At 46.1% G+C, this 15,699-nt stretch overlaps 1 protein-coding gene across 1 annotated transcript in view; it reads left to right on the top strand.

Moving 5' to 3' along the window:
- Positions 1-15,699, top strand: part of LOC130127562 (wings apart-like protein homolog) — a 70,222-nt gene that overhangs the window by 26,373 nt on the left and 28,150 nt on the right. Inside the window, exons 6-9 of the mRNA XM_056297236.1 lie at positions 7,334-7,429; positions 11,703-11,873; positions 13,904-14,040; positions 15,407-15,518. Of these exons, the coding sequence (XP_056153211.1) occupies positions 7,334-7,429; positions 11,703-11,873; positions 13,904-14,040; positions 15,407-15,518 (516 nt within the window). The remainder of the gene's footprint in view (positions 1-7,333; positions 7,430-11,702; positions 11,874-13,903; positions 14,041-15,406; positions 15,519-15,699) is intronic.

Here is a 15,699-nt window from a genome sequence, read left to right as displayed (position 1 = left end):
ACAGTGTTGTTTGCCGTTCTTCTCTCTTGTCACTCCTCTCCCTCCCCCTCTCGTTCTCCCCCTCTGTCTCCCTGGCTGACTCACTGTTGCTCTCTCACGTTCAGCTCACTGTTAACAGGGAGGTTAATAATGTTTTGCATAGTAATCGAAAACCCTCTTGTTCCGAGTGTACTCACCTCTGCCCCGCAGTAAATAATATGTTATCGAACATGTGATGTGGGGAAGACAAAGTTAGTTTTTTCAGACAAAAAGAGGATTGAAATTTGTGTGTGTGTGTGTGTGTGTGTGCGTGCGTGCGCGCGTGCTCACGTGTGTGCGGGTGCATTGAGGGCCATTTACACACTTACTGAAAACGTTTTCCATCACGGCGCTTATGGGGTTGTTTTGAATTTGTTGGCTTTGACACCTACATCATTAGGGCTGGAATTTATGGAGTGTTTGTCCACTTCGCATCTCTTTGACACATCTGCACACTTCTTGAGGACTTCGCTGCAACACCAGATACTTAGGTCCAGACGTTTGCGGAAAATCGGGGTCTCATTCTGCTTTCAGATTGTAGGGACGGAAGAAAAACATTGATTCAGTGAATCTTGTTTTTTTTTATTTTATTTTTTTACTATTTTTATTTGACTCTATGATTATCTCCGTGATTCATGTTGTAACTTGTAGTACAAGTTGGAGAAATACTCAAGTGAAGATAAAATAAAGTCGCGACGAGGATAGATGGCATCCGCGTGTATCCTGCACTCGGTTGGAAGGAGGGTATCAAACCGGACTGTTAGTTTTGGACCCTTTCTGCTGTGATTGTTGGATGCTAGCAAGAAAGCTAATTAGCTTCTTCGTGGGGAGGACGACACGTGGCGGTGAAAAAGAGGAGTCGTGTGTACAGTAAAACTAACGGGAGCAGGCGCAGCGGACTGTAACTTGCTAACAAAGCTAAAATGACGGGGATGGTTGGTAACAGCCCTTATGATGAAACAACAGAGCAGTGGCGCTCCTTTCGAGAGCGTTTTGACTGCTTTGTCCAAGCGAACGGCATTGAAAGAGATAAGCTTGTGCCGACATTTTTGAGTGTGGTGGGTCCAAAGACATGGCGGTCAGGTGAATCGGTCGTACTAAATTGTCCCTAGGTGTGAATGTGTGTGTGTTGGCCCTGTGATGGCCCGGCAGCCTGTCCAGGGTGTCTCCCCGCCTGCCGCTCAATGACTACTGGGATAGGCCCCAGCATCCCCGCGACCCTGAGAGCAGGATAAGCGGTTTGGATAATGGATGGATGGACTCTACGATTAATAGTGTTATTAAAAAAGTAATCAGAAATCACACAAAAAATGTGATATTCATAACAAGCTCAGGGATCATCTTATTTTTAAATAGTTAATGATTGAGTACTAGTACTAATCTTCCCGAGTATGCATTACAATTCTTTTCAGGAAGAAAATAATTGTAATGTACATCGAATCAGCAGCTTATGAATCAATATAATATAGTATTGGGAGGTCCTTGCTGATTCCTGTCCCTGTCACATTGTGGTACTGACCATGTCTGGCGTAAAATCAGTTTCGTAAGTTTCAAACTAAATGATGGAAGTTGTGAAGTGATGCAATGCACTGTGATTGCAAGAGATTACAGAAAAAGAGCAACAGAATGACAAAGTAAGAAGACTCATAGCTGGCAAATTATCGCCCCTCGGCATTTTTAGAACACAGCTCATGGCAATTAATTCTGTAGTTAACCTTTCAGCCAGACTAATTCTCTTCGCCCAGGTAAAAACATTCATCTGTGAAGCCACAATGCACTGTGAATATTCAAGTTCAAGTTTTAACCGCCAACGTGTGCTTGGTAATCGGCAGTGTGAAACCATGCAGACTGAATACAGTTCAACAGCTTTGTTGAATGTGGTTGGGTGATAATGAGTCTTGTGAAAAAGCCCTTAAATCCATTTCTTATCCATTAGTCCTAACGCAGAAATGCAATGGTAACAGTCGACCAAATTCACATTTACAGCGGCCTCACCCAGCACCGTCCATGCAAGTGTTTTTGTGCACGTCTGCGTCTTAAGTTTTGCCTTCATTTGAGGGCTCGGAGAGCTTGGTCTGCTGCATCCTGTGGGCCCAGGGACCATGGCCTTGCCCAGAGCTGGGCCGAAGGAGGTAACACCGAGAGCGGTCTGACAGGATGCGGAAGCGGGGCAGGCTAAGCTAACTGCTAGCCCATGCAGACTGGCAATTCCAATGACACCGAGGGGTGTCTGGCGGCAGCCTCACCTGGCGTTGACTGTTGTGTTTTTGGTGTCGAGTGTGGGGAGATGTGTAGAGGGTGTCTGGCTGGGAGAGCTGGCGTTGGATTGGCTGGGAGAGCTTGGTCTGCTGCGTCCGGTGAGCCCAGGGACCATGGCCCCTGCCCGGAGCTGTGCCAAAGGAGGAAACACCGAGGGTAGTCTGACAGGACGTGGAAGCGAGTTGGGCTAGGCTAACTGCTAGCCCATGCAGACCGGCAGTTCCGACATTTATCCTGGCTGGCGTTTGTCCCCTTGGACAGTGATTATTTTTGGTTAGTTTGGATATATGTGTTAGTTAGGATGTGTGTGTTCTTGTAGTTTTTGTGGTTTTAGGATGTGTTTTTGAGGTGTTAGCATAGCAGGACAAACACAACTACAGATAATTAATAATGGATCTTTTGGATCTAGGTGTACCATAGAACCAGCATTGACAATTGTTGAAAATTGTTAAAGAGCAGGTTAACCAAATTGACAGATTTGCTTCAAAATACTTTATAAATGTGAGAGATGTATTGCTGTTGACATGTTAAAATGTGTTGAACCATGTATAGAACCGATTTGCGGAGTTGGACCGTTTTTGGGTATTTTTCCCGGTTTTCTTTCTTGATTTTTTTGGCCAGCTTCCTTGGTGACATTGCCGTCTTCCTTTCGGTGCCACGTCCCCAGAGTCTGAAACCAGTGGACGTTGCAGATTTTTACATGTTTTTGAAGCTTTTTTTAATATACTTTGCAACATTTTTAATCATACAGAATTGGCTGGGTGGTTACTGATATGTTTTCCAGGGGTATGGGTATCCCAAAACACAGATTTGAGCTCAGGTACCCGCCACTTTAAGAGGTGGCTCTGTCTGTCAATGTTCATTCAATCCATTATTAATGTTATTAAGTGCAGCTATGTTTATCCTGCTATGCTAACATCACAAAGTACCAAGCCCAGGCTGACATGTTTTGAACTTGTAGATTTCAGCAAACTCAGTAAAATTATGTAACCTGTAAATGTCAGCAAACTCACTAGTATGGTCCAGGGTTTAGTTATTCTTTAAGGTCGAATGTTATTGCCAAATGATGAGTAAAAAAGTGAGACAATTAGCAGAAATCAGGTTCTCATTCAGACTTATTCTGCAAACCCCATAGCCATCTTTTTAAATAAGGTAAAGGTAAGGTAAAAATGAATCCAGGTTTTAAACACACGTGTCAACATCCTCTACTAATAAGCACAATACCTGTAACAAAACAATTCACAAAAACGTTAAAAGTGAGACTATTTGTGTTTGAGTGAGTAGGTTAGAATCTGGTTTTTATTGAGGAGCTTTGCACCTAAAAAAACAAACTGTTGATATTGAGCAAAGTTTCTCCGTTTGACTGAGGTGGACGAGGTGACATCTGTAGGTTACATGATCGGGTTTTTCGAATTTCTGCAGCTGTAAATAATACTTATTGCTGTTTCTTTTTTTGGGGGGGGGGTTTCCCCCCCTTTTCTCCCCAATTGTATCTGACCAATTACCCCACTCTCCGCCCCCTCTGCTGATCCAGGCAGGGTTGCAGACTACCACATGCCTCCTCCGATACATGTGGAGTCGCCAGCCACTTCTTTTCACCGGACAGTGAGGAGTTTCGCCAGGGGGACGTTGCACGTGAGAGGATCACGCTATTCCCCCAAGTTCCCCCTCCCCCCGAACAGGCGCCACAACCGACCAGAGAAGGCAGTAGTGCAGCGACCAGGGCACATGCCCACATCTGGCTTCCCACCCGCAGACATGGCCAATTGTGTCTGTAGGGACGCCCGACCAAGCCGGAGGTAACACAGGGACTCGAACTGGCGATCCCCGTGTTAGTAGGCAACAGAATAGACCGCTACCCGGATGCCCTCTTTTTTAAATCCACCACCCCCCCCCATCGTCTTGATAACTTAGTCCTGCACACAGATTTTTTTTTTAAAGTGTAAAAAGATCTAATGGAAATGCAATTGATTAATTAATATTTTTCGCTCAACTTCTAGAAAAATTTGCTCAACATTTTGAACGGAAACGTGGCAAGTGTTTCCTCTTGTGCTGAACACAGTCTTAAATGACAAACTGAGGCAGGGATTACAAAGTAGTGCTCTGAAAGTCGGTTGGCACTGGAAAAGTTTGGTGCAGGCCAACCAGTCGTGTGGAAAGATTATTCAAGGAAGCTCATGAAGCGTAGCTTAGCTGTTAAGTGACGGGCCGTCCCATTATAATTTGCCTGCATAAAGTTAAGCAGTAGAAGAACTGCACCAGTGTCATAATTGAGCTGTGTTTATTTCGAAATAAAGGAAACTTGAGTCAAGGTTATGGTCAATATGGTGTTGCCGCCTAGCACTGTGGTTTCTCTTCCAAAAGAATACAAATGTTGGTCCTACAATGGCAATAGGTTACCTTTCTCTTTCCTTGACAAATGACACTTTCACAAACTGGATATCCTATATTTTACAGATTGAAAGATAACTTCAGGAATACTTTCAATGGCTATTTAGCATTTTTGAAATGCAGTCTTTATTTGTTCCTCACAAACATCGAAGTATGAGGACTGGCACGCACATAAAAATACCTCCCTCTTACTCCTTGTCCTCGCAGCTTATTGACAGGCAGGGCGGGGCGGTGGTAGGTGGTCGCCTGTATGATTCAGATTACAGCAGGAAGGTTTTAATACAGTGACTCCCATGTTCCAGTGCGGCGAGGCTCATCTCCAGTCTTCCCTTTTGTCTCTGCTTATTAACCCCGCCATGCTCTCCTGCTCCCCCGCCGGGCACAGTCCTCTTCTCTCCAGCCAACCCTCTGCTCTTGTTTTCTTCTCTCTCTGGTCTGTCTGTCCCTCCCTCATTCCCTCTTTTGTCTTTCAATATGAATATCCCGGCAACTGCCAGCCCCAGGTTTGGCAAAGTTGCAGAGAACCGGAGACAAGCCAAGGATGAAGATGGTTCTAGTGCGAGGCATGTGTGCGGGTGTGCACGAGCGTGCATTTCCTGCTGTTTGACCAGCCCTGGCTGACTGTTCCCAGCATAATGTGCCTTCGCTTTGATGGTTATCCTCTCTTTCCCTCCCTCTCCACCCATCATTGTCTTTCAATTCCAGCTCCTCTTTCATTTTTTGTAGTCTTTTTTGGCTCCCCTCTTTATTTTTTCCCTCTTTGTAGCTCTATATTTCTGTGTAACTCAGTCAACCCTCATTTGCTGCTAAGATTCAGGATTAAAACATTGAGTTAACTGCTACCAGTGTTCAAGTTCATATTTCACTTTGAATTTCGCATGGTTTCAGTCTCCGTCTTTCTGATTTATTATATTTAAGCAGGACTTTCTAATGATGGAGAGCTATCTGTGGTTGGTGGTGTAGGTGGAACTAGAAGTCATAGCGAGAGATTTACCAAACTTAGGCTGGTGCTAGCTTTACACACACACACACACACACACACACACACACACACAGAATCTCCCTCGCACCCTTTTTTGGGTGGTGTGTGTCTTGCTCAAACTTGGGTCCTCTACCAGAGGCCTGGAAGTTTGAAGGTTCTGCGCAGTATCTTAGCTGTTTGTAGGACAGCACTCTTCTGGACAGAGACCTCAGATGTTGTTCCTGGAATCTGCTGGAGCCACTCTCCCAGTTTGGGGGTCACAGCCCCTAGTGCTTCTATTACCACTGGGACTACTGCAGATTTCACCTTCCACATCCCATCTAGTTCTTCCCTCAGCCCTTGTTCTTTCTCTAGCTTCTCATGCTCTTTCTTCCTGATGTTGCCATCACTCTGGATTGCTACATCGATCACTACTGCTGTCTTCTGTTCCTTGTCGACCGCCACAATATCTGGTTGGTTAGCCAGCACCTGCTTGTCAGTCTGGAAGTTGAAGTCCCACAGGATCTTAGCTCTGCCATTCTCAACCACCTTTGGAGGTGTCCCCCGTGTGGACTTTGGTACTTCCAGTCTGTATTCAGTACAGATAGTCCTGTACACTATACCAGCCACTTGGTTATGCCTTTCAGTGTACGCTTTCCCAGCTAGGATTTTACACCCTGCTACTAAATGTCACAGGGGCGTCTTTGCACAGCCTGCATCTTGGTCTTGTCTGGTATGGTAGACCCCTGCCTCCACCGATCTGGTTCTGAGTGCCTGTTCTTGTGCTGCTATGATCAGAGCCTCTGTGCTGTCCTTCAGTCCAGCCTTTTCTGGCCACTGGTGAGCTTTCTCTATCAGCCACGTCTATCTGTTGATGGTACATCCCATGGAGGGGCTTTGTCTTCCATGATACCTCCTTTTCTTCTTCCTCTCCACTCTTTGTCTTCTGCTGCCTGAGGTAATCAGTCAGCAGTTCGTGGATATTCCTTGTTTCATCCTCAATAGGGGCTCTGATGCTCACAAACCCTCGGCCCCCATATTTTTGCTTATCGTACAGTCTCAGGCTGCTGGACTTAGGGTGGGACCCTCGGTGTGTTGTGAGGTCTCTCAATGTCCTGGTATCTGTGGCCTTAATCTCCTCCTTTGGCCAGCTTGTTGTTCTAACTGGGTATATGATGACTGGTAGGGCATAATTGTTAATGGCGTTGAACTTGTTCTTCCTATTGAGCTGCCTCATCAGGACAAGCCTCATTGTCTGGAGTTATTTTGCTGTAGCTGACCTCCTTGCTGCCTCCTCGTGGTTTCCATTTGCCTGTGGAATACACAGGTAATTGTAACTGTCCTGTATGTCTGTTATCCAGACAACTGGTAATGCAACCCATTCAGTCCTCGCCACCATTCAATGAGAGAAATCGTTACAATACACTGCATGTACACAAAAAATAGAACATTGACCTAGAAATGGGTTGCATGGTTTAAAATGTGGTAATATTCCAACCTTTAGAAAGATGAGGAACAAGGTGTGCAAAAAGCGTTATTCTCTGATTATCTTCTGCTCCTTAATATGATCTAAGTTCGGTAAGAGTCAAGAGACTTAAAATGTGAAATTTATTCTAATGGTTGTGTCCGTGTCCCTTTCCTTGCATGGAGATTTGAGATATCTGTAGTCTTTGTACTCACTGTGTATGTGTTTTGTTTTTGCAGTCTCCTACTAAAGCGGTGTATAATGCTAGACACTGGACAGTGGATAGTGAAGAGGAGCCACCGCCACCTTTCTTCTCACGACCACAGACTACCCCAGTAAGTAGACACGCAAACCAGGAGCCTTATAAACCGGTTCGTCTATGGTCTATGAAACACCAATATGAATTTTTAAAACATCACTTAAATCATACTCTCTCTCGCTCTATTCTCTCTCTTGCACATCCCCACCATACTGAACCTTAAGAGAATCTAGATCATGTTCATCTATCTCTTTCATTCTCTCTTCCCCCGCCCGCTCTCTCTTTCTCTGTCCTTCACTCTCTTTCTTGTTGCATACATACAGGGATTCTACCCCCAACCCCATACCACCCTGCATAACTTGAACTGATGCAGTTATTCTGGCTTCATATATCTCAGTTGCATGGTGGTCCCTAAGGCCTCACTCTCAACCTCTTATCATTAACCAACCTTCATTAGATGCCGTGTTAGACAGCAAGGCCTTCGCTGGCATTCATTAGCCCTTTAAAAAATAACCTTTCCCTCATGTAGAAACAGCAGCGTATGGCTCATGGATAATTGTGGCCATGTTTTATGAACTCTATTAACCAACATGCTCTGGGCAAGAGTTATGCTTGATATATCAGGAAGACATGCGTCCTATGTGGATATCGAAAAGGCTGTACAAGTACAGCAAATTAATTGGCTTTAATTCTGCAGCCTTAATCACATAGTAGCTGTAGACAAATGTGAGGGGAAATGCTGTTTGATCTTTCAGCAAATGCAGCAGCACAATCAATGTAGCTGGAGAAACTACTGATGTTACAAACAGTGTTGTTTAGAAGAATTTTCCTCAGCTCTAGTTAAGGATGAGTACTGAAAGCCGGTAGTAAACGGGCACCAGCGCTAAATTACTAAAGACCGTAGTATTGTTAAGCTCCGACATTAACGGTTCTGCGATGCTGACGATGCTCGTTGCCACAAGTGCAACAAGTGTTTTGCATGTAACGGTGGAAACACAAGCAATCTTTCCAGACATCCGGTGAAAGTGCATCACATACAGGCAGAGAATGCACAGTTTTCCCCTGCCTAGCTCGTAGTTCATCTCTCGTTGGCCCATCAGGTTTGTTACGTATGTTAGCAGCCTGGAGCCCACATGGAGCTAACTACATTATACACACATGGGTTAATTAGTAAAAGTAACCCTCTGCCCACACATGAGAAAATAAAGCAATGTTAATTCTGTTCTTAATTTGTTTTGGGGGTTTTTTTCTCTTAAAAAAATAACAAAAAGAAACCGATAAGAGTACCATTAAAGTAATCGATCGATAAGCAGTATCGGTAAGAGTAGTAGTACCGTTAAAATCTTAACAATACCCATCCCTAGCTCTAGAGTAATGTAGCCCTGTTGACAGTTACTGTGTTGTAGATTCTAAGAATGGGCAGACAAAGCCTTGTGAAGCTTGGGGCTTTCTTTCTGTTTGTGTCGGGAAAAAAAAAGTTCCAAAGCTCGGAAGCATTGAAAACGGAGAGCACAATGACATCCATGGTTTGCAGAAATTATAGCAGCCATTTACACCCGAGACTGCGGACAAAATGTTTATACAACTCGTTGAGTTATGCTGCATTCCATTTAAGTCAAAACTCAGGGGAAAAAATCTGACCTCCTACTCGGTAAAAGTGCAAATGGCCATCTCATTCTGAATTTGAAGTCGGAATCTCAGGCCTGAATTTACCAAGATAACAGACCTGATGTCACAGCAACATGGCAGCGCTTGCGGCTGAAGTGGCTCTCAGCGATTTTTGATTTAGAATACTATTTCTAAGGTTTTATCATACTCTTTTAACATCCCGACAGCTAAGTAGATGCACAGGGAAAAATATCTGGTTTCTGTGCCCCCCCCCCCCCCCCAAGGTGCTGTAAACGAAGACTGCACATTTTCTCTGTACCTGCTCCTTATCAGCTAATCAGAAGAGTTCGTTACTAGCCAGCATCTCTATTGCTCCCGACATGCTGTCAGTCAGTTTGCAAGTTCACAAGGCTCTAAGGGCAGAATTGAGAGGGCGGATTCTTTTGCAGGATGTTTTCAAAATACAGCTACCTATTGCTAACTTCTGCCCAGGATCACCTGCCCCCACTCTAACGGCTAATAAGTTGCCTTTGTAAAGGTTTTTATTTGCAAACACATCTAACTTGGATCTAAAGTACGATTTTTTAATGTCATGATAACATTTGTTTTGTTGCAGCTATTGTTATCCATTTATAACATTATTTGTTTGATGGGCCTAGGCAGAACTCACATGCTTATGGTTAGGTGTGGGGGAAGAAATCGATCCACGTAAGAATTGCGATTCTTTCTTTTTTGGGGGGGGGGGGATTTTCCACCCTTTTTTTCTCCCCAATCGTACTTGGCCAATTACCCCACTTTTCCAAGCCGTCCCGGTCGCTGCTCCACCCCCTCTGCCGATCCGGGGGAGGGCTGCAGACTACCACATGCCTCCTCCCATACATGTGGCGTTGCCGGCCACTTCTTTTCACCTGACAGTGAGGGGTTTTGCCAGGGGGACGTAGCGCGTTGGAGGATCACGCTATTCCCCCCAGTCCCCCCCCCCCCGAACAGGTGCCCCCACCGACCAGAAGAGGCGTTAGCGCAGCGGCCAGGAAACATACCCACATTCAGTTTCCCACCTGCAGATACGGCCAATTGTGTCTAGGGACGCCTGACCAAGCCGGAGGTAACACGAGGATTCGAACCGGAGAGCCCCGTTTTGGTAGGCGACGGAATAGACTGCCATGCCACCCGGACGCCCCGAGAATCACGATTCTTATCTTCTGCGATTCTGAATAGATTCAAAAATTCCAAAAATCGATTTTTAAAAACATTTTTTTCAGGCTTAAGTAGCCTCCTCGCTGCTGGCAATGTCAACTTGCTGTGCACCTGTTCCGGCCTCTGGAAAACACGACAGTGGCTAGTCAGTCACTGCTAATGTTAGCTCTTGGTGGCCTCTCTAAAAACGGAGCAGCAACAAATTCAGCCGGTCCCATCATCATTGAAGGCATGCGTTTGGGCGCATTTTGGATTTTACAATCTCCTGGGGAAGAAGGAGCTTGACACGACTCATTCAGTATGCAAGATGGCAAAACGAAAGCTAAGTATTTCGGGAACACTACAAATATCCAAACTGCTTATCCTGCTGTCAGGGTCGTGGGATGCTGGAGCCTATCCCAGCAGTCATTGGGCGGCAGGCGAGGAGACACCCTGGACAGGCCACCAGTCCATCACAGGGCCGACACATTTACACCTAGCGACAATTTAGTACGGCCGATTCACCTGACCTACATGTCTTTGGACTGTGGGAGGAAACCGGAGCACCCAGACGAAACCCATGTAGAGAACATGTAAACTCCACACAGAGGATGACCTGGGATGACCCCTAATGTTGGACAGCCCCAGGGTTCGAACCCAGGATCTTCTTGCTGTGAGGTGACTGTGCTAACCACTGCGCCACCATGCCGCCTTATTTGAATTTAAAAGCAGGAAATTTAGTGTACGCTATAACCATGATCGAGCACCGAACTCGAACGCTATGATGCCAGTTATGCGACTGTCCCATTTAAAAAAAACATTTGCACGATTTACTGGAAATCTTTACATATCATAATTGATAAATCTATAAGGTGCAAGAGGGTCATGTGTCACTGTACCCAAAACGACTCCAAAAAGCCACAAGGTAAATAAAATAATGAACTCCATTGTGCTATGCGAGAGTGCTTCTCTTCAACACATAAAGTCACATTGTGATAATGTATGTGTGTGTATGTATGTGTGTGGGCCCTGTGATGGCCTGGCGGCCTGTCCAGGGTGTCCTCCCGCCTGCTGCCCAATGACTGCTGGGATAGGCTCCAGCATCCCCGCGACCCTGAGAGCAGGATAAGCGGTTTGGATAATGGATGGATGGGTGTGATAACGTAAGCGTGTTCGGGCCTGGAACTTCAAGCACAACGTGAGTGCAGGCCAGCGGGGGAGTGGGGAGGGGGGGAAATCGTGCCCGGGCATGGTACAAGGCAACCGTGCCTAGTGTGGGTACGCCCTAAGAAGAGTATTTTCATGTGAACGTACTCATAATGTTGCCTCTGATTCTGAATACAAACTACAGCAAATTAATATAATTTCCACATCCTGCTTCTCTCTGGTCATATACATGTATTCATGTGGTTGCAGACGTACTGTCACCCAAGATATTGGTTAATTTCTGTTTTGAAGATTGATAATGATGCTCACATTTCATGGTCAGCGGTTGCAGCCGAGGGAATCCGTGGGACTCGCTGCTGTACATACAATGCGCACTGACCCTCCTTTCTCTCTTCCAGGCTGCTGCATCAGCCGGAGCTACTAGTAAGGACTCCTCCAGCTCCCAGAAGGATGAAGGGGTGTTCAAGGCCCCTCCTCCTCCTACCAAGGTCATCAAGTCGGTCACCATACCCACGGATCCCTACCAGGACTCTGTCACCGCTCTCAAATGTCGCAAAGAGCACAAAGAGGTAACATCCCCCCCCCACACAAACACACACACAGCTTTCACCCCATATTGCTTTTTTGGGGGGGGGGGTTCCCCCCTTTTCTCCCCAATGGTACTTGACCAATTACCCCACTCTTCCGAGCCACCCTGGTCGCTGCTACACCCCCTCTGCCAAGCCGGGGAGGGCTGCAGACTACCACATGCCTCTTCTGATACATGTGGAGTTGCCAGCCGCTTCTTTTCACCTGACAGTGAGGAGTTTCACCAGGGTGACGTAACGCGTGGGAGGATCACACTATTCCCCCCAGTTCCCCCTCCCCCCTGAACAGACTCCCCCAACCAACCAGAGGAGGCGCTAGTGCAGGTACCAGGACACATACTCACATCCGGCTTCCCACCCGCAGACACGGCCAATTGTGTCTGTAGGGACACCCGACCAATCCGGGGGTAACACGGCGGTTTGAACCGGCGACCCCCATATTGGTAGGCAATGGAATAGACACCACGCCACCCGGATGCCCCGTAGTGCTATTTTGCTGAAATTATCCATTGACCCCAAGGAGATAAAATTGTGTACACATGTACATGCACACGCGTACCTGTACGGCCATAACGCTGTGGAGTCACCACACGCCAGACACACAAGAAGTCGGAAGTACCTGCTGGGTACAAGTGGTAGTGGCAACCAAAAAATTAACTATGGCTCAGTGTGCATGCGTTTTCCATTTGAATGCCTAAGCTTTCACACATACACAGGGACCCAAGGATCAGCTTATTTGTTCTTAATGTCAAATTCAATTAATTACTGAATCACTATTGTGTCACAGCACAATCAAGTCAGTGTCTTTCAGTTTGTTTTGTTACCGCTAATTATCGCTGTGTATTATACCTCTGTCTTCATAGTTTATCAGTGTCTTATCAGTTTATTGCATTGTGATTGCTATGCTCTGCATAGCAAGCAGTTTCTGTCTTTATCTGATTAGTCATTGTCCCTCTCGTCTAAACTCTACCATGTGACCTTTTTTTCTTTTTTCTTTTTGCTCTCTGGTCATCCATTCCCTGACTCATCTGACTTGCATGTCTCGCTCATTATTCTATCTATTCTGCCTATGCATTCTCATTTTCTCCATCTCCCCACTCTTATTCCCAGTGTGTGTTAAGGTATGGGGTTGTCTTTCTTAGCTTGGTCGCACAATCTCTCTCTGACGCCATTTTCAGCTTGCTGTATTTCAGCCTGCCACCGTTCCTGCCTTTCTGGCCATGTGTAAATGATAATGTTAATCAGTCGCCTCTGTGCCGCTGTTTGACTTGGTACATGCACACAAACACACCCACAGCCCTGTCTCCTTTGTTCTGAAGTTATATATGTATAGTTGTCAGGGATGTGAAGCATGTTGTTTTTATATAAATACACAGACGCAGGTTTCACAAGCCATCACTCCACAAAACTGACGTTTTCACCCACCAGCCATGGTGACATATGGTCACTCTTTTACAAAGTGAACATTTTTACCAAGACGGCATGGTGGTGCAGTGGTTAGTGCAGTCACCTCACAGCAAGAAGGTCCTGGGTTCAAGCCCCGGAGTAGTCCAGCCTTGGGGGTCATTCCAGGTTGTCCTCTGTGTGGAATTTGCATGTTCTCCCCATGTCTGCGTGGGTTTCCTCCAGGTGCTCCAGTTTCCTCCTACAGTCCAAAGACATGTAGGTCTAGTGAATCCGCCATACTAAATTGTCCCTAAGTGTGAATGTGTGTGTGTGTCGGCCCTGTGATGGCCTGGCGGCCTGTCCAGGGTGTCTCCCCGCCTGCTGCCCAATGACTGCTGGGATAGGCTCCAGCATCCCCTCGACCCTGAGAGCAGGATAAGTGGTTTGGATACTGGATAGATGGATGTTTTTACCAAATAAGTTTCTTTTTGAAATGGGAAAGGGCCTTGTTGATCATCTACCGATGTGTCTTTTAGAGCAGATAAACTAACACATTACGTTGAAAATTACCTTTATTTGGCTGGTATTTTCTCAGACAGATAACCCTTGTTCTCTCTCTTCATTAGCTCTATACAGTTGTCCAGCATGTGAAGCACTTCAACGATGTGGTGGAGTTCGGAGAGAACCAGGAGTTCACCGATGACTTTGAATATCTGGCCGCCGGCCTCAAAAGTGGACAACCTCTCAATACACGCTGCCTTAGGTGAGTCTCCTGGTCCGCTGTGTACATGCAACTAACATACTGCCTTTCCATACACTCAGTGGTCACTTTATTGGGTGCACCTCTCTTGTACTGCAAAAGACCCGGTTTTGTGTGCAGAGCAGCCTGAGTTCTTCGCATCGTAGATTCAACAAGCTGTTGGAAAGATTCTTTAGGGATTTTGGTTAATGCTGACTCGGTCGTATCATGTAGTACCTACAGATTGTTGGCCACGTGTTCATGCTGCGAACCTCCTGCTCCACCTCATCCCGAAAGTGTTCCATTGGATTGAGATCCTGGGCCTGCAGGCAGCTGGAGCACACCGAAGACACCTATGTTGGTGGAACCAGTTTGAGATGATGTGTGCATTGTGACATGGTGCATTATCCTGCTGGAAGAAGATACTGGAAAATGGTTAGACTGTGGACATGAGGGGATGCACATAGTGGGCAACAAAGCCACCCCATGGCTTTCAAATGATGTCCAGTTGGTAATTAGGGGCCCAATGGGTGGTTAAAAAAACAAAAAAACATTCCCACACCACCACCACCACCACCACCACCACCACCACCACCCTGTACCATTGACATAAGGCTGTATTGATTCATACTGTCTACGCAAAACTCTGGCTCTACCACCTACATGCTGAGCAGAAATCAAGATTTATCAGACCAGGCAACATTATTCCAATCTTCATTTGTACAGTTGCTTCATCCTGTACCTGCTGTACCCTCAACTTCCAGTTCTTAGCTGGCAGGGGTAGAACCCAGCATGGCCTTCTGCTGCTGTAGCCCATTCACTCCAAGTTTTGATGCATTGTGCCTTCAGAGATGCCCTTCTGCACACCACCTGCGTAAATAATGGTCATTTAAGTATTTGTGGTTTTCCTGTCAGCTTGAGCGAGCCTGGCCATTCCCTTCTAATCTTGCTCATTAATAAGGTGTTTTTGCCCACAGAATTGCCGCCCGCCGGATGTTTTTTGTCTTTTACATCATCTTCATCACATCATCTCTGTAAACTCTAGAGGGCTGTATTGTGTGTGAAAATCTCAGAAGGTCAACAGTTTCTGAGATGCCGGAGCCACCATGTCTGACACCAACAATTGTTCCATGGTCAGAGTTGCTTCTGACTTTTTCACGCATCTTTCCCATTATAATGTTTCATTGCACAACAACTGAACCCCTTGACTATGTCTGCATGATTTATATATTGAGTTGCAGCCACATGATTCGCTGTTTGGCTACTTGCGGGAACAAGAAGGTATACCTAATAAAGTGGCTACTGAGCGTACGCTGCTGTGTTTTAGTATAGCAGGATAACAGGAAATATACTGTCAATTAAAAGTTTGTGTGGCTGTTCTCTTCTCTAGTGTTATCAGCTTGGCCACACGCTGTGCCATGCCGAGTTTCAGGATGCACCTCAGAGCCAGAGGGAAGGTGGCTCAGGTCTTCAAAACGCTCAACGATGCCCCGCAGCACCCGGTAAAGGACCGCACTGTCACTTAACCAAAACAGCCAGGGAGTCAGCAAACACGTAAACTCAAAACACTCACTTGAAAATGTGCAGTTTAATCCCAAATACAGCAAAACAAGTTTTTACACTCACTTAAGGTCTCTCGCTCTCGCTCTCTCTCTCTCTCTCTCCCCCCCCCCCCCTCTCCTT

This window comes from Lampris incognitus, chromosome 17 (genome assembly GCF_029633865.1).
Source record: "Lampris incognitus isolate fLamInc1 chromosome 17, fLamInc1.hap2, whole genome shotgun sequence".
Classification (NCBI taxonomy): domain Eukaryota; kingdom Metazoa; phylum Chordata; class Actinopteri; order Lampriformes; family Lampridae; genus Lampris; species Lampris incognitus.
The sequence above is the reverse complement of the archived record's forward strand: the minus strand, read 5'-3'. Positions and strand labels throughout refer to the sequence as shown.